The 19429-nt window shown below is 35.3% G+C and overlaps 1 protein-coding gene across 1 annotated transcript in view; it reads left to right on the top strand.

Moving 5' to 3' along the window:
- Positions 1 to 13654, top strand: part of flr (actin-interacting protein 1 flr) — a 302812-nt gene extending 289158 nt beyond the window's left edge. The window contains exons 15-16 of the mRNA XM_090371946.1: positions 6585 to 6735; positions 13119 to 13654. Coding sequence (XP_090228072.1) covers positions 6585 to 6735; positions 13119 to 13228 — 261 coding nt within the window. The 3' untranslated portion in view covers positions 13229 to 13654. The remainder of the gene's footprint in view (positions 1 to 6584; positions 6736 to 13118) is intronic.
- Positions 13655 to 19429: the final 5775 nt, after the last annotated feature.

The raw sequence follows: 19429 nt of genomic DNA, 5'->3' as shown, positions 1-19429 counted from the left end.
TACAAAAAGCAGCGTATCACGGTGATGCTATGCATCACCCGCATCACCGTGATATGCTGCTTTTCGTAGCCTGTACGAGCGAGAACCACCTTTCGACCATATTTAATTTTAAATTGAAAAACCATACTGAAGAATGAAATTTTCCCCAATGATGTTATTGTGCATGCACAAAAAAATAGATGGATGTCGGCAGATATTATGGAAGACTGGGTAAATGTTGTGTGGAATAGACATCCTGGAAGTCTTTGTAACCTACCTAGCATGCTAGTACTTGATGCATTTTGTGGACATTTGTCCGAACTGGTCAAAAATAAAATCGCGCAAAAACGTGGTGACTTGGTGTGATTCCTGGTGGCATGACTAGCCAACTGCAGCCACTCGACGTTTCAATCAACAAACCATTTAAGGATTACTTGAGAAAGGAGTATGAATCCTGGCTGTTGACTGACAACCTTCCGCTGACACCTTCTGGAAAAATTAAGAAAGCGCCAGCATCAAATTTGGCAGAATGGGTATCAACAGCTTGAAAGCTAATCCCAGAAAGAATAGTGCAGCACTCATTTAAAAAATGTTGCATCACCAATGCTCTCGACGGCTCAGAAGACGATTTATTATTATTAGCCATATGGTGCAAGGAAGCCTGAGACTTATGCTGCACCAGCTAAAAAAAAATTGAGTACCCTGAGAGAGAGAAGTAGGAGGGCAATTCCCTCGTAAAAGAGAGAAGAATAATGATATCCAGCTCAAGACCCTGGGTGTGCCAAGCCTATTATGGGATAATGAAGATAACAATGGCTCAGAAGATTCAGAAAGAAGTGATGAATAACTTACCTATTGATAAATACTATTGTTGTTAGTAAATTGAATTCTATTATAAAAAAAAAAGTTTGTTAGACATATTTTAGCATTTTATTTTATTTTTTCTTAGAATCGAGCTTTTTTCTGTTAGTGGTACTGAAATTAAGGTGCATCTTACAATCGGTGGCATCTTAGAATCGAAGAAATACGAAATATGCATATATATAAATATACAGATTATGCAGAATATGAGAAACCAAAATAGGAAACAAAAGGAAATATTTATTATTTAACATCTAAATACTAATAGTCAGTTCACAAAAACCACATTACTGACAATAATCACAATTTAATAATATGAAAATTACTGATTAAAATTTGCAAAAAAAAAAAAAAAAAATATTATACAAATTATAATCAAATATTCTTTGCTTTTTCTTTAAGTGTATCATTTATTAATTTTTCCAATAACTCCTTCGGGTCCTCTAAGTTTATCTTCATGCAATCTTGCAATACAAATGAATATATAATAAAAAGGTTATAAAATGTATTGTTTATTGGCTGTGACCAAACAGTCTTGTTTGTGGTATACAAAGGAAGAATTAGCCACAAGTAGATTCTTGCTGTGAAAAAAACAAATAAAGGGAATGTGAAAACCATGAAGCAAAACTGCCGACAATTGAATTAGTGGCTGCAGTAGCCTCTCCTCTCTGCCCAGATATTTAGCCTTCCCTCCTTGAAAGCTGTGGGACACTTTATAATTACAAAAGCGTCTGTCAGGCCCATTTGTGGTCTGCAGTTTTTTTTTTTTTTTTTGCGATATACAAACAAGGAATTAGTCGCAAGAAGACACAAACCATCCCTAGATAGTGTTTCACACTATCTAGAGATGGTTTGTGTGAAAATAAAAGAAACCTGAAAACCATAAAACGAAAATGCAGACACTTGAAATAGTGGCTTTTAGTTGCAATTTGTGCTGCCGGAAATATTGCTCATTTAATTATTTTGAAAATTTTAGTGATTTATTTTCCCCATGTACCACCTAACAAGTGCCACACTTGAGTTCTAGATGTGATTTGTCGTGTTGTTCTTATTTGATATAAATTTATTGAATTCGTGTTTTATAAAATAAAATTTACCAATTTTCATCTGGTGGGGGTATTTTATTCCACCAGGGGTAAAACTTGCCGCTGGTGACCCCCCTGGATTCAACGCTGGCCAAACCTGTTACACTTGGCCTGAAATATCCAGTGCTAAGGATGAATTTACTTGACAAAAGCTGGAAACTCAGTCAGCTCAGAGAAATCCCAAGAATTCGAATGTTGAGGAACTCTGTAGCCCATTTCACCTACCCATGGGTGGTATTGAAAAGTAGATGGCAGTTTTTTCCCATATTTCTTCCTTGGGAGAGAGCATTATTCGAATGGTAAATTTAGTCGGGGTCACAGTGTCAGTGAGATTTTTTTTTTTTTTTTTTTTTTTTTTGGATCCACTGGCAAAGAAAGAGGGGACAGTCTTCTTTACCAATATATCAAAAAACAGAAGGTAACTATTTTATTCCAGTTCAAGGAAGCAGCAAATGTCAGGATATATACTTTTTATATAGGTATTGGAATTGAAAGTATCCAAATGCTCCTTACTGTGAGTCCAGTTAAGGGACATATCACCTACTTAATTAACCCACATTGTAGGCACAGGTTGTTGATTGGCTTGAGCCTCCAGACATAAAGATCAATGTCAGTGTAGGCTGCTGAGTTTGAAAGATATCAACAAAAAGTTTTGTTTAGTATTACTAACGTACCGTTTTCTTTTTTTGTTGTTTTTTTTTTTTATTCACCAATGGAATGCAACAGATATCAAAACTCAAATTGTCATATTCTCCTAAAAAATTTCACAAGCAATAAGTAGTAATATTAAACAATTTTCACTTTCTTATTCTGTACAATGAACTGCAGCCCTCCCTCGCATAAACAGAATTTTTGACAAATAATTGGAAATGAAATTTTACTGTTATTTTTAAGATAAATGTTCTTCAAGACCTAAGATCTCCCTTTTAGCACCTAATGTCCCACTAAGTTGGACATTAGGTGCTAAAAGGGAAAGGATACACTAAGTTCCCTCTCATCAGTACAAGCTATAATGTAACATAATCTAAACATCTTTAGTTATTTCAGCCAGTTTCAGAATACACTGAGCACTTCATTGCACACTGATAAGCGGCGCCTCCGTAGCCAGGTGGGAAGGAGCAGCAGTGCGTAGCACACGCTTCTTGATTAGACCGGGGTTCGAGCCCGTTACCACCAAATACGGAGGATGCGGAAAGGTTAAGGAATGACCACCGCATATCCTGGAGCAATATGGCCTTAGTTGCTAATGCTCCTAAAAACCAAAAACAACAACAACAGCACACTGATAAGCAAACTAAACTAAGGTAGCCAGCCACCTTCATAAACAAATATAAGGCAGATAATGTTAACTTCATTTTTAAACATATTTAAACGTACAGGTGTGATAATTTTTATATTAAAAAAAAAAAAAAAAAAACCTTTTGACTAACTAGCTTAATTTTAGAATAACAGTTAATTTTCTTCTTGAAACTAACTCCCATTTGTGTTTAGATTCTTTAAATTCTTGGCACCTGTGGATCGTAAAATAATCGAAGCCAATTTATATTGGCTCCTAGGAAAACTTTCCTTAAGCCTTACTCTCTGTATTTAATCAGAAGAGTGACTGAGCCTTCAGAACTTCATTCATGCAAGCTCTCATTCTCAATTGTCATTTAAAAATTCTAACTAATGATTGGCTGTTGAAATGTAGAAACCTGCATATCTGTTAATTCAGAGAACATTTTCTTTCTCTACAATATTAATTTTTCTACACTGATTTATCTACTGAATGAATAATTTTTTCTTCCTTTACCTATACAGTATTTACATTTTAATTCCATAATAAATATCTCTCAATATCAGACAACTGATTAACGTGCCACTTATCTTCAACATTCAAACACCCCCACTTTGTTGTTATTGTCATTGAGTGTTTTCATGCATGTGATAGCAGTGTATAGTGGCAGAAAGCATTATACTGGCTGTACAGTATGAATTCTGTATAGAACTATTTCTATGTGAAGATATCAGTTCATGTCATGCAAGTGGAACAACACAAAGCATAATATAATTAAACAAAACTAATAATAAGATAACCAGAAAAAAATGTACAAAAAGGTAATATTGCTATTAACCACTAATTTTCAACTTTATTTAACAAATAGCTTCTTCACCTCTATCTTCTGACATTCTTATGGAGTGAGAAAGTTCATTCAACTTTGTTAAAATGAAAAGTTCTTTTTATACTGCAGTGTGGGGGGGTGGTCTGTACTCTAGAAGATGTTTTAAAAGGCAGATCAATAGTAAATTAATATGCAATAAAAGGGAAGGCCTTTCAAATTCTACATCTTAATAACAACAGAGAGGTTCTACATGTTTAGCCCTTCTTTTGGAGGTTAAAAATCCCCCTTAAAATTGGAAGTAGATCTTTCAGGCTGTGACATTTGTCAAATCTAAGATATATTCTTTAATGAATGGTGTAGGGTGGACAGTATTGCTTTTTGTGAAGTCATAGGTTAGGGCTAGATTTGGCATTTGTGAGGCAAATATTCACAAATACCAACTCATAGAAGCACATAAAAAAAAAAAAAAAAATATATATATATATTATAATAAAGGTATCCAAACACAATTATGAAAAACTTCATTTCTGCTCTCAGTGTGTGCACAGTTTGCTGATGGTACAGTACAGGGTATAAGAATTTTTCAAAAAACTCTGAAAACAATGTCTCATACAGGTAAGTGCACACTACCAAGTTTGGTAACCTTGGAGCCAGACCATGGTAGATTTTGGGATGAAAGTTTATCAATAGTTGCATCTCATTCTATTGTGGCATAGTATAATACAAAGTTTACTATACTAAACTTTGTTTTTCCTGTGTGTGTATATATATCAAACACAGTGTATGATATACAGGGTATTCAATCTGAAGTGTTGAATTTTTTAACTAGGATGAGCCATTACAGACCTACCCTCTTGACATCAATAGCAAAAATGTTTCAAGTATGGCAGGTGTTGCAATTCAGTGAACCATACTTGCATATGTATGCAACTTCACACAGATTTCTGCAATACTGTACACACCTGTTGGTCACACAGAAACATTTCTATATGCATTCAATAATGATATCACTACTCTGGAAACATCTGTTTCGTTGCCACGTCAAATTGGCAATATCTCCAGCACCTTTTAATATTATTAGACAAGGGTTCGAGCCCATGACCACCAAATACAGAGGATGCGGAAAGGTCAGGGAATGACCACCGCATATCCCCGGAGCAATATGGCCTTAGTTGCTAATGCTCCTAAAAACCAACTAACAAACAAACCTTTTAATATTGATACACCGAGAGTGTACAGTACTGCACAAACCTGTGTGGGGCCCTGTAAGTATGGGTTATTGACTTGAAACACTTCTTTGCTATTGATATGTCAAGAGGATAGTGCTGAAAAATTGTCTTTTTATGGGATATTCCATTCTAGCTAAAAACATTCCAACATTTCATATTGAAAATCCATAATTTGCAATGACTTTCCCTCCTTTGCTTTGCAGTATTTTGTCAAATAACCAACTAATCCTATGGAAGTGGATTTGTTGGACACCCTGTTAAGACCACTTCTTGACACACATCCTCTTATATTACACACAAAGAAAAATCGCTCTGATTTATAAACCACATCTGAGAAATGCATGGTGTTCACAAATTGGGAGGTTACTGAATGGTATGGTGCATGCCATACTGATCAAATTAAAATTGGTCAACAATATGCTATAAGAATAACATTGTCAATTGTTGCTCACAGCCTTTCCTATGGAATATTCATGACATTCCTTGTGCTGTCCTTCAAGTTTATTGGAGTTGGGATATTTTCTTAGTAAGTTCTGTCTTTGACATTACCCACATGGATCAAAGTCTTGTAATTGGGAAACACTAGGAAATCGTGCACTTGTTAGAAAAATTACTCGCCCAATGATATTTTGCAATGGATGAGTTAATGTAAGGTAGTATCCCATTTTGGATGAAAATAGTTGTTCCCAAAAAATGTTTTGCTTGGAAGTTAGAGACATGCTGGGTAAAGATTTTTCAGTAATGTGCTTGCATTTATCATGGAAGTACAAGTTTATACCTCCTTAAAGTACACGCAGGGCATCTGGCTGTTGTTTTTTTTTTTTTTTTGTCTGGCTGTATTAATAATATTGAGAATGCAGTGGAATTTCACAGGTAGTATATTAACATATCTAATAATTATGGGTGAATTATGGAATTGGAGAGCAGAAATGTCTCTACATTTCTAAAGATTGTATGATTTTTGCTGTAAGTTGCTTCTTGTACAGTACTAGTGCAGCATGTTGCACTTTGTGAAAGTTGTTATGAAACCATTCTAAACATGCTGTACTATTTAGCACAGCAATGACAGCCTCATAAACATTGCTCAAGGAGCTGTTGTTCTTTCCCTTGGACCATAGAAAAATGCCTGGTGACTCAAATCAGTCATCAATTGATTGTATCATGTTTCACAATCAGTTTTGGGCAAGAGGTTTTCTTTTCAATTTTGCAATAATTAGTGATACTTTGTTAAAATAGATTTGCCAAAAATAAAGTAAAATTCTTATTTTGTGTAAATATGTTTAAATCAACTTCAATATTGATGAATGTAATGCAATTTTTATACCTAGCCTGCCCACAACTTGGATTGGTGTTTTCATACAGCTCGTGTAAACTGTTTATCATGGTCACCAGATTCCCTCCATTTAGCAAGTGGTAGTCTGGATACAGGCATTATAGTATGGGATGTGGAACATCCAACCAAACATATTAATATAAAAAGTAAGTGTCCATATTGAATCACTTATGTGTGTAACTAAAAACAGATTTGAATAATGTGCAATTTCTATATATGTATATGTCATTTAAATTAATATTCACAAATACTAGCTCATAACTATATCTCCTGTTGTATAGAAATGTGACTAGGACTTTTTTTATAATGTGCATTATGTCATGGAGATGTCATTAAAAAATAATAATAAAAACACGTACTATATATACTAAAGCTCTCTGAACTTCATTTCTGCTGCACAGTTGGCTTTGGCTTTAACTACTGCTACCTCTCTGTTCATTGTCAACAACAGAACTCTGTGATCACTTCCTGCTACTAGTTCCTGTACTGTCAGCCCTAGACCTGATCGTCACCCATGAACCAGAACTGACTTGTCAGTCAGTTCTGGTTCACGAGTGATGATCAAGTCAAGTACATGATAAAAGCCTTGTCAGTCAGTTTGGCACTGGACAGACTGTGCAAGATTCATGGGGTAGAATTTTTTTCAGTGTGTCAGTGCTATATTAACAGGAGAGATTGCTTTTATAGGAATGGGATACACTTAAATAGAAAGGGTGCAAAAATATTTCCTGATGCTATTGAGGCAGTGTTTAGATAGATCAGAAAACTGGTAGCTTGGGGCTGTGTTAGGGTAACTAAAGATAAAAACAGGTTCATGTATACCAGGGGTGGCCAACTTAATTTGTGACGCAATCTACTTTTTTTCTTCAAAATGTGCCGCGATCTACCATCTCAAGAATTTCATTGCACATGATTAAAAAAAAAAAAGTTAATCAACACATATTGAAAATTGCTGCTTATAAATTTTAAAATTAAATACAATTCAGAATTCTTAACATTTATGTGAAGATTGTCTTCATGTCATCTACCAAGCTTTCAAAATCGGGGATATACTGTGATAAGGCCAACAGTAAAGAATCTTCTGTAGGCAAGTCTGTAAGAGTACAGCAATTCTTCGTCTTTGTTTGTTTCAAATACGATAAGGCCGATTCGCATAGATGTGTGGAACTAAAACAGGAATTTCTAAAGTTGACAGCATTTTTTTACATTTGGGTACTTCTCTTGGCAAACATATTTCCAAAAGTTTTTTCTGATGGTCTAGCTTTTAGGAAGATATTGTTTCAAAATGTAATAATATCATTTTCAAGTAATATTTTCTCTATGTGAAAAATCTCAGCGTTTTTTTTTTTTTTTTTTCCTGCAATTTGTTACGTATCTAAGTCGACATTAAATGGATAAGAAATATATTGAACAATGTTTCTTCAATTGTTTTAAAATCACCGAATCTGGTTTCAAAATCATATACATATTTCTCATTATTAAACTCAAAACAGGATATCACATCTGGTGAGTATGGGCTTGGCACACCCAGGGTCCTGAGCTGGATATCATCATTCTTCTCTTTCTTGGTGATTTTCCTCCTACTTCTCTCTCACACACAGGGTAAATTTTTTTTTTTTTTTTTTTGGCTAGTGCAGCATAAGCCTCAGGCTTCCTTGCACAATCAGCTAATAATAATGATAAATAATATTTCTACAAATGATCAAATTTTTTTCTTTGAGATCCTTATCCATTGCAGAAATACTAATAATCATGTCACCCACATTTTTATTTTTTCCTTGTAATTCCAAATTCAGATCACTTAATTTACTGGTAAAATATTCCAAAAAAGCCAGCTCACACAACCACTCCACATATTGTAGCTGCTGATAATCATCTCCCCTTTGATCAAAAATTTTTTAAATTTCATTCAGTAAATTTCGAAATCTCTGTAGAAACTTATTCCGACTCACTCATCTCACATCTGTGTGTAATATCAGATCTGGTTCATTTTCACAGAGTTGTTGCATTTTGAAATGTCTCCTTCGAAGAGACATTTCATGAATTTCTGATGGAATTCATGATTTCAAAAGCTATGTCCATAACACCTGTATTTTAGTATTTAATCTTTTGCTGGCTAACACTTGTTGGTGGATGATACATTGGTAACTCAAAATCTGGGAATTCATCATCCTTTTGGCACAATGCAATGAATCCGTTAAGATGCCCCGTTATTGCTCTAGCTCCATATGTTGTTATTGATACGAGCTTAAATAGTGGTAATTTAATTTTTTGAATAAAATTTTTTGAATGCGTTAAATATATCAAGACCTCTAGTTCTTTCTTTCAACGAAACCATACCAGCAATTCTTCTCTAGTGGCAGAATTATCAAAAACCATACAAATAAAAACGAGCAATTTAGCTGTATCACTGACGTCTGTAGATTCATCCAGTTGTAAAGAAAAGGAGACACAATGAGCAATATGAGCAAGCAATTGTTCGCTTGCATTTTTTACTCATTTTTTTACATCACAGTATTCAAGATAATTGCAAATCTTGAAGAGCACTTTTAATTTCATTTTTGTTCTTAAAATTTTCAAAAAGAGAATCTGTTATTTCTAAAAATGCATCTTTGATGAATTCACCATCAAAATGGTTTGCATTTTTTTGCAAGAAGACTCACTTTAAATGATGCTTCAATTACTGCTTTAGATTGTAAATTAGGTGTCATGAAGAAATTTAATTGTGCAAATAATCTGGATTTAAGTTATTTTATTTTTTCTAAGATCACTATTAGGTGGAAGATCCGATTGGCATTTACCATGGAGTGTGTTGAAGTGCCTTTCAAAATTTCCTTTTTTGAGTATAGCCACGGAAGCATTGCAAATCAAACAACATTTTTCTTTTATCATTACAAAAAAGTATTCTAGTTCCCATTCTTGATGAAAATTATACATTTTACTTGTTTTTCGTAGTATTCGTTTTAAATCAAAGGTTATCAAATTAACGTATAAGTACTGTCCAATTATTAATATTAAATAATTTAAATAAGAATTTGACACATACACTATTCTCTCCACAACATAACTGCATGAATTTTCATAAGAGACGCCTAGTGGTTGCTTGGCAACAAGTGTAGTCACGTGGTTCAACGGATCTGTAATAAGTGTATGCAGTGGGGCGCATAATAATAACAACATTTAGATTTTGACTGATCTATTTTCTTTGTATATTTAAAATTCGTCGTGACATGATCGACCAAAATTAAAGCCGCAATCGACTTGTTGGCCAACCCTGATGCATATTAAATAAATTTGACATATTTGAAGTACTGGTTAATTTGTTGAATACAGCCATAGCAGGGATATAGAAGAATATATAAAATCTAAGGAAGTGCATCCAGTTGATATGGGTGACCACGGCATTATTGAGTTCAGTATGGTATGATGTCATATACTTGAATTTCAGGAAAGCTTTTGATACTGTTGCACGTGGAAGACTGCTGTACAAATTGGAGCAGAATGGCATTAAAGGCAAGTTGCTACAATGGATGAGCAGATGGCAGAGAGTGGTAATAAATGGACACTGCTCTACATGAACTAATGTTATTAGTGGAGTCCCCCAGGGTTCAGTGCTGGGCCTATTGTTGTTTTGTGTATTTATCAATGATATCAATGAAGGTATATCAGGTTTAATGTCCAACAACAGATGATACAAAGGTTTGCAGGGTTGGTAAAGACAGTATGCTACTGCAACAGGATCTAGAAAAGTTAGGCAGATGGGCTGAGAAGTGGCAACTGACGTTTAACATTGACAAATGCAAAGTACTGCATATGGGTAGCAGTAACCCAAACGAAACATACCAACTATGTGGTACTACACTCAGGGAGGTGGAAAATGCAATATACCTGGGGGTAATTGTGTAGGTTGCCAGAGCATGTCATGGAGTTTTGTCAGTGATATATAGGAATTTTACTAGCAGAGACACCTCCTTGTCTCTGCTAGTAAAAGGCAATGGTCAGATCACACCTTGAGTACTGTGTACAGATCTGGAGGCCTCATTTTAGGAAGATTGTAGAGTTGCTAGAATGAGTACAGAGAAGGGAAACAAGATTGGTGAGAGGAACAAAGGGGTGCTCTTACCAAGAGAGGCTAAAGTTCTGCAAGTTGCAACATTTGGAGACAAGGCACCTGCAAGGTAATCTGATTGAGGTGTATAAGGCCTTGAATGGTTTGAGCAGGCTCACTGCTGATGCAATACTTCTGCTTCCTCAGATTAAGAACCTGAGTGGGCATAGATTCAAATTGAGGAAAGAGTTGTAGAACAGATGTGCAGGTGGTTGATTGCTGGAACGGACTTCCATCTGTTGTTGTGGAAGTTGATAGCTTAAATAAATTTAAGGCTGAACCAGACAAGCATTTGGAGCGACTGGATGGATGATATTGTAAGGTTTTTTTTTTTTTTTTTTTGCTCATGCTGTATAAGCTTGCATTCTTGCATCATATGTCTCAGCTAATGCTAATAAGTTCTGGGAACAAAAAAATAATGAGTAGAGGGTATTGTAGGCCTAATGACTCTGCTGAGTACTATGACTGTGACAGCTATACAGACAAATGGAGTGAGTCAGCAAATCAGATTGTCTTATAATAGGGGTTTTGACCTTTCCAGATATTGACTGTGACTTCTTGATTGGTCACTCACACAATAGCTTTTGGATGATTGTTTTCTACATCAGCATTATAGAGAAGCGGCAGGAGAAAGCAATACTCTCAATCTCATTATAAGCAGTGATCCTTCGTGCATTAAGAATCTTCAGATAAAAGAACAACTAGGTGGCAGTGATCACAGTGTATTGATGTGGAATTTATTTACAGAAGTAACTATCATAAAGGTCACTACAGTAGGAGTAACTGTGTTACCAACAGCAAATTCTAAATGGGAAGGATTTGGCAAAGTAATCATACAATGATGTGGTTACAAAAAATAATTTTGATATCATATATTTGGATTTCAGGAAAGCTTTTGACACTTGCACATGGAAGACTATTGTACAAATTGGAGCAGAATGGTATTAAGGGTAAGTTGCTACAATGGATAAAAGGATGGTTGAGTGGGGGAAGACCCACTCTTCGTGGACTAATGTTATTAATGGAGTCCCACAGTGTTGGGTCCTCTGTCGTTTTGTATATTTATCAATGATATTCATGAAGGTATATCAGACTTAGTGTTGAAGTTTGCAGATGATACAAAGGTTGGCGGGGTTGTTAATGACAATAATGGCAGTGTGCTACTGCAACAGGATCTAGATAATTTGGGCAGATGAGCTAAGAAGTGGCAACTGAAGTTTAACCTTGACAAATGCAAAGTACTGCATATGGGTAGAAGTAACCCCAGAGAAACGTACCAACTGTGTGGTACTACACTTAAGGTGGTAGAAAATTAAAAAGACCTGGGAGTAATTGTGCAGTCAGATATGAAGTTTTCTGAGCAATGTAGACAGACTGCCAGGGCAGGTCATGGGGTTTTGTCAATGATATATAGGAATTTTGCTAGCAGGGAAAAGGTGATTGTCCCTCTGTATAAGGCAATGGCCAGGCCACGCCTTGAGTACTGCGTACAGGTCTGGAGGCCTCATTTTAGGAAGGATGTAGATTTGCTTGAGCGTGTATAGAGAAGGGCAACAAGATTGGTGAGTGGAATGAAGGGATCCTCTTACCAAGAGAGGCTTAAGTTCTGCAAATTGCAGTGGCTGGAGACTAGGCACCTGCGCGGTGATCTGATTGAGGTGTATAAGGCCTTGAATGGATTGAGCACGCTGAATTCTGATGGGATCCTTCCACTTGTTCAGATTACGAACCTAAGGGGGCATAAATTCAAATTAAGAAAAGACATGTAGAATAGATGTGTGGAAATTTGCCTTTAGCCAGTGGTTAATTGCTGGAACAAACTTCCATCTGTCGTTGTGGAAGTTGATAGGTTAAATAAATTTAAGGAAGAACTGGACAGGCATTTGGAGGGAATGGTGTGAATTTTTTTTTTTGGCTGATGCTGCATAAGCTCATAAATTTGCATTGCATCACATGCCACAACTACAAAGATCTAAAAAGGTAGGGAACCTCTGGTCTACACAAAATACACAGTCTAACTGCTATAACCATAAGAAGTGATACACCATGGAGCCTCCAACCAAACCAACCAAGGTCAGTGCAGCGGAATAAATTTATCTCAGTCATTTTTAGTTAAGTTGTTCTGTTTCGTTTCTACCCTATAAATAAAGTAAAATTTCCATTTTTTACTCTGGAACAACTATATGCGGTCAGAGGAATTCACACGGTAGAGAGACTATAAGAACATCACATGGGTTTGAACCATAGTTACTTAAACACAAGTATTTCTTTACCCTCAGGCTTGCCCACTCAGCCACAATACAATATCATATATTATATAGCTTTTTTATTTTTAAAAATAAATTAATGTAGTCTCTTTAGTAACAATAACAAATTAGTTCATAACATAAGACTAATTGAATTTATTTTATTCATTTCTAGAGGCACATCCACAGAGCCAAATTACAAAAGTTTTATGGCTGGATAATAATACATTGGTATCTACAGGTCAAGATAGCAACATCAAGACTTGGGAGATTGAGTATGCTTAGTATTAGTCTTCCATTTGCAATGTGACTTCAAACTCAGGCTTCCTAATGATGTGGTTTCTAATGATGTATATGCAACCATACGGTTGGCTTTGAGGTGCTCTTATTTAACAATGTGGGATGGCCAGTTTGTGGACAGGTGGTACTGTTGTTTCTACTGCCATTCCGCTCAGATTATGAAATGCTTATCATGAAGATATAGTTGATACTATTTTGTTGTGATTTCACTTTGTGCTATAGTCTATGTAATAGTTTTCATACTGAAAACTTATTTGAAATCCGTTAGCAGTTTTAGATGTCAGTGTTTAATGGTTAGGAAGAGAAAAGATAATCATTGCTAAAAATTATATTTTGCTATTTGGTAATCAATCAGGTGAAGGAGCAATTGCTATTGTACTTCAGTTTGAATCATGTGGGTTTTTTTTTTTTTTTTTTTTTTTTAAGGAATATTAAACAAAATTTTCTTACCAGTTTTTGTCATATTTACAAGTGTATTGGAAGATATTACAAAGAGCACTACTAATGAATGTGATAATGAAGGGTACTTGTCTCGATGGATTTGTATAATGTGGTCTGAGAACTTGCGTGAGGATATTGTGGAATTAAAAATAGTTGAACTGTAGGAATTATGAAAGCAGTTGTATTTCTCTGAGAGAAATACTTTTGCTTGCTATTATGGCTTAGTATAAATAGTAATTTATTCTCAATTTATATTGCTTTACAGAGTGAGGGCATTTTTTTTTTTCCTTAAAGGAATAACTATGCTGTAAACTTCTAATCTGTTGGAAAGAAATGGTAATGGCAACTTTACCTGGAAATTGTTTGTTTATTGATTATAATTTATTTTTAATTGCATCAAGTTACTTAAACTATAAATTTCATTACAGTAAAAATAAGTAATACATGCTTTTAAGTAACTTTTTTTTAACTCCTTTGAATACATTGCTGCGGATATGAAATTTGTTTTAGCATTGTTTAAAAACTTATTAAATAAATATTAATTTACAGTATGAGAAAACAAGAATGCCATTGATTTTTTTCCTTTGTGTACAATTAGTAATTTTGTTCTACAAGAATTTTTACGATAACGGTTTACAAATCCAGTTAAATTTCTGAGTAGTTGATATAATTATAGAATGTTAGTTTAAAAATATATCTTTTACTAGCATTTAACTGTATATATCAGTGACTCAGTCTAATACTGAACAAAGAGATGGTAATGTATCTCTTTAATTAATAATAAAAATGTAAGCATTTTTCCAGAATGTTGATGTTGCTTATTAACTAATATTCTTTTCTGGATTGTTTCTTGAGTTTGTTTTTTTTTTTTTTAATACTAAAACAATGCTTATTGAAATTTTCATTCACCAAAGTTTTGCAAAAAGAAACCAAATATTTTGTTAAACATATCAAAATAAGTTTTGCCTACTTCATTGAAAGTGTCCTTGAAATATGTAAAATATATAGCTTGCGTGAGAAAATCTTGAATAAAATGTTCTTTTCTTGAGTATCTATTGTCTGTCTCTTTACAGAAACAAGTCAAATTGCACTTTGCTGACAAAGTACAGTACTGACACTATATTTAAATAGTGTCAGTGTTATATTTTTAGCTACTGTAATATACACAGTGAGCTTTAAATAAGCACCCATAAAAAAAGTTCTATAATTAATGCAAATTCCTTTTGTTTCAGATTCAATTGGCAAGAGACTTGACCAATGCAGAAAGTGCTAAAATAGCTTCACAGTATGTTTAGGGTTCAGTAGTAGTGGTTTAATGGTACTGAATGAACAAAAGAGGAAGATAAGCAACCTCAGACCTGCAGACAATTTAAAGACTGCCATTAGAATCCCTTGACAACTAGGTATGTCCAGGATGTAATCCCATCAGAACCAAATAACAGAAAACACTAGAAAACATTGATAATGTACTGCAGATGTTTATTATATGCACAGAAGCTCATCAGGCATGAAGAAAAAGAGTTATGAGACTGTTTAAAAATTTTAAAGCAAAACTTCGTATTAATGGTGGTAAATGATGCAAAAAAAAGCAAAACTTAGTCAAAAAATCCTTAGCACCTGTCCATTCCCTCTAACAAGTTGCCTACTTCTTCCCTAAATTTATTCCAACTACTGAAATCTAGTACCCACCAGCTCAAAGCAAATTTCCACACATCTATCCTCAATTTAATCCAATTAGCAGCATTTAGCATAGTCAATCCATTGAGGCTTAAACACCCCAATCAGATCTTCTCAATGGTGCCTAGTCACCAGATGCCGCAATTTACAGAACTGAAGCCTTTCTTGATAAGAGTACACTTTTTCCCCCCCTCACTGATCTTGTTGCCCTTCCCTACTACTGTTGGAATGGGTGTACCATTACAACAGTTCCACATCCTTCCAACACCTGGATTCCAGACCTGTATATAGTATTAAAGAAGATAACTACTTTCTTGTCCCTGCTAGAAAAATTCCTGTCTATCAATGAAAAAAACACATGAGATGTCATGGTAGCTTGTATCTGCACTGCTCAGAGTAATATTTATATTTCAGTGTACAATTCCCCCTATGTTAATATGTTTTCTGGGATTACTGCTACCCATATGCAGTCAGTACCTTGCATTTGTCAATGTTAAACTTAAACTACCACATGTCTCAATGCAAATAGCATACCCTGATTACTGTCATTAACCACCCTGCAAACTGCTATCATATTCAAACTTAGATATAAGCCGGATATGCCTTCATCACTGTTATTAATAAATATTTAAAACAACAATGGGTCCAGCACTCCTAAACACTGGGGAATTTCACAAAGAGCAGTGCCAATTGATAACCACTTTGTCTTCTGCCCCCTTTCTATACCAGTAATTTACTGGTATAGAAAAGTTGCAGTTTCTATGTTGCCAAAATTATTTTTTCTGTCCAGTTTCTTTATTACTGCATCATAGTATGCAATAAGATTGGTCAGACGAGATCAACAACAAATCCATGCTGTGACTGCAGTATAACTGCTTCTTGTTCAAATGGTCATGCATTACTTCTTTAACCAGTAACTCCACTCCATTATTTTCCCCATAACAGAGGTCAAGCTAATAGGACTGTAATTACTCACTTCATTCTCTGATCTCCCTTTGTGGATTGAGAATACATTCACACATCTCCAGTCCATAGGTCCTTCCCCTAAATCCAATGATTCTCTCATAATTATGGCTAAAAGTTTGCTTAATCCTTTTGCTACCGGCTTTAATATAATTGGATAGATCCCATTCACCTTAAATACCTTTTTTATGTTTAGCTTCAACATTTTCTCTTCCCTTTCCTATTGGTTATCAGAAAATCTTTTACCTTCCTGTTAGATTTAAACTTCTTGCATCCACTTCTCTTGTCTGCCATGAGTCTGATTAGGTGAAATTGCAATCGCCCATAGTAAGACATTTATACTTACTCCTCCCTTCCATTTTCCTGTAGAGGCTCTCATTATAATCTTCACAGACTTCTTTTCTGTAGATTACTCCCAACACTTACAACACTTTTGTTCAAGTGTATCCCGTCTATATAAAATAGATTCCTTTCGCCCAAGTGTGGGCTAAACTGATAATCAATTCCCCTACTCCAAAAGCCGAACAAGGTAGACATTTACAGCACATTCTGTATTTGTTTTGAATAAAGTTTTGTTGTTCCCAAAACTGAATTGCAAACTGGAAAGCAGAAATGATTCCCCTGTTTTCTAAGATGCTGTGTTAAACCATACAGAGACGCTCTGAACAAAATATTTAATGCCTGCTGCATGCAAGTTTGGTGACCATTTAGGATGGCTCTTGACACTGGAGCCAACTTATAAAACGGTATTCATACTTACATGTGGAACTCCAGCATGGTTCCACCAGGTAAATATTACTACACACATGAAGAACTTAATGCAAACGTAGCACCTTCTCTTACTGCAGCTGGTTTTATGAAGATTTATGTGCCTGTAGAACCACTTCTATTGTGGTCCTTCCAGTTTTACTGGGCAAACTTCCTTCGGAACTGCACATTGCATACTCTGGCCTCTTCCATGCACTAAAGAACTTCCCAAACAATGGACATCAAAACACAATAAGGGTGATATGCAATGCAGCTGACAAAACAAAATGGGAGGGAAATGAAACTGGAAATTACTAGGAAATTCATTCTTCAAGTGAACTTCATTTTAAAAAAATGCAGTGATATAGTTCACCCCAACCTATACATCATAAAAATCATAATTCTTAGTCATGGCTCAATAAACAGAAAGCTAACAAAATTAGGCATTTCTGCCCATCCTATCCTGGTGAAGAAGACTGGAAGCACATTCGGTATCAGTGTCCAGTTAACAGATATGCAAAACCAATTAATTTTGCAGCTTGGTACATCAACAGCAAGAAAATTTTAGGAGCCTTTACAAGTCTCTGAAGTCTTGAGTTAATTCACAAGGCTTTCACAGCATATAGTACTTCCTATTGTGTGTGCCTGTGCAGATTTGTAGACACACATTCTGGCCTAACACGTGACTTTTTTTTTTTTTTTTTTTCCCAGCATGATCCTATGTTTATCCAATGACTCATCAGTTTGTGTGTCCTTAATATCATTAATTCCCTACATGAATAATAATGCTCTCTTTAACCCCCAAATCTGAAAATCTGTTGACAACATCATTAATTATTGCTCCCGAAAGAAAAACCCTGGTTTTCTATTCTACCCATTTATTATAAAAACTGTTACCTGTTTCTCTAACAATGGAATCTCCCAATAAAACTAAATTCTCTTGAAGCAGAGTAATATGCATTTGATTATTCTGTTCTGGAGCTTGAATCAAGGAGTATATCAAGTGGAAGGTTACTAGAATCGTGAGTTCCCAAGAGCTCCAAGGGTATGTCTGCCAGGGGCAAAAGTTGATACTGTTGTGAAGCATATATCATCTTTTAAGGGCACTAAGGATGATATTGTTGTACACTTTGGCACCAATGCCATTAAGAGTAAGAGATCTGCAGATTTACTTAACAAGTACAGGTCAGTGTTGCAAAAAAGTCATGAGTTAGGGTTAAATTTGAAAGTGTCTGTAATTCTACCCAGACACGATAGGAGGGAGTTTACATGATGAGAGCCTTGTCAATCAATTTGGCCCTGGAGGGAATGTGCAAGACTCAACGGGTAGAATTTTTTTCAGCCTAGTCGGAGCTTGTTAAAAATTGCTTACTGTTTTTAAAGATGGCAAAAAGAAAGTTGGCTAATTGTAGATGTCAGTAGAATTGCACAGAAGAAAATTTCCAGTTGACCACTTTCTGTGGATGGAAATGTATGGAAGGAATTTTATTTGATCTGTTTACTATTCCATAATCACTCATCAAAAATATACAGAGAGTGAACTGTGTCCACCAAAGAACACCAGTGACAAAAGGCAAACATAGTGCAAAAAAGTTCAAACAATTCAAAGCTCTTTTTGTGCTTTGAATAACAGGAGAGACTGCTTCTACAGGGATGGGATACACTTAAATAGAAAGGGTTCAAGAATATTTCCTGATGCTATCGAGGCAGTGTTAGGTGGGTTGGAAAACTGTTAGTTTGGGGGGATTCACACACTAAAAGGTTAAAAGTAGCCACAGGCAGGGGTGAAGGTGATTCTTGCACTACTTCTATTAGAATAAGCAGCAGCCTGGAGCGAGGCGTGTTGGGGTTTCAGGGACTGATGGCAGTCATCGTGAAACAGTTGGGTATACAGGATGTGTTAGGGTAACTAAGAATAAGAATAGGTGCATGTATACCAATGCTAGAAGTATAGTAAATGAATTTGAAGTGTTGGTCAAGACATCAAAGGCGGATATCGTTTAGATAGCAAAGACATGGTGTCACACAGATATTAGGAATGCAGACTTGGAATTTGGGGGGTACAATGTGTACAGAAAGGATAGGAAGGGAGGAGGTGTTATGCAGTTAATTAAGAAAAGCATAAAATCAAAAGAAGTGCATCCAGTTGATATAGATGAACAGTGCACTGTTGAGTCAGTTTGGTGTAACATAAGCACTGCAAAAGAAAAAAAAGAGTAGGAGTGTCTTATAGGCCTAATGACTCGAATGAGTACAATGAACAATTGTACAGAGAAATAGTGGGCTAGTAAATCAGAATGTCTTATAATGGGGGATTTTAACTTCCCAGATATTGACTGGAACTTGTGGGTTGGTCAC

This window comes from Mastigoproctus giganteus, chromosome 4 (assembly GCF_048544385.1).
Source record: "Mastigoproctus giganteus isolate SK-2022 chromosome 4, ASM4854438v1, whole genome shotgun sequence".
NCBI classification, from domain to species: domain Eukaryota; kingdom Metazoa; phylum Arthropoda; class Arachnida; order Uropygi; family Thelyphonidae; genus Mastigoproctus; species Mastigoproctus giganteus.
The sequence above is the reverse complement of the archived record's forward strand: the minus strand, read 5'-3'. Positions and strand labels throughout refer to the sequence as shown.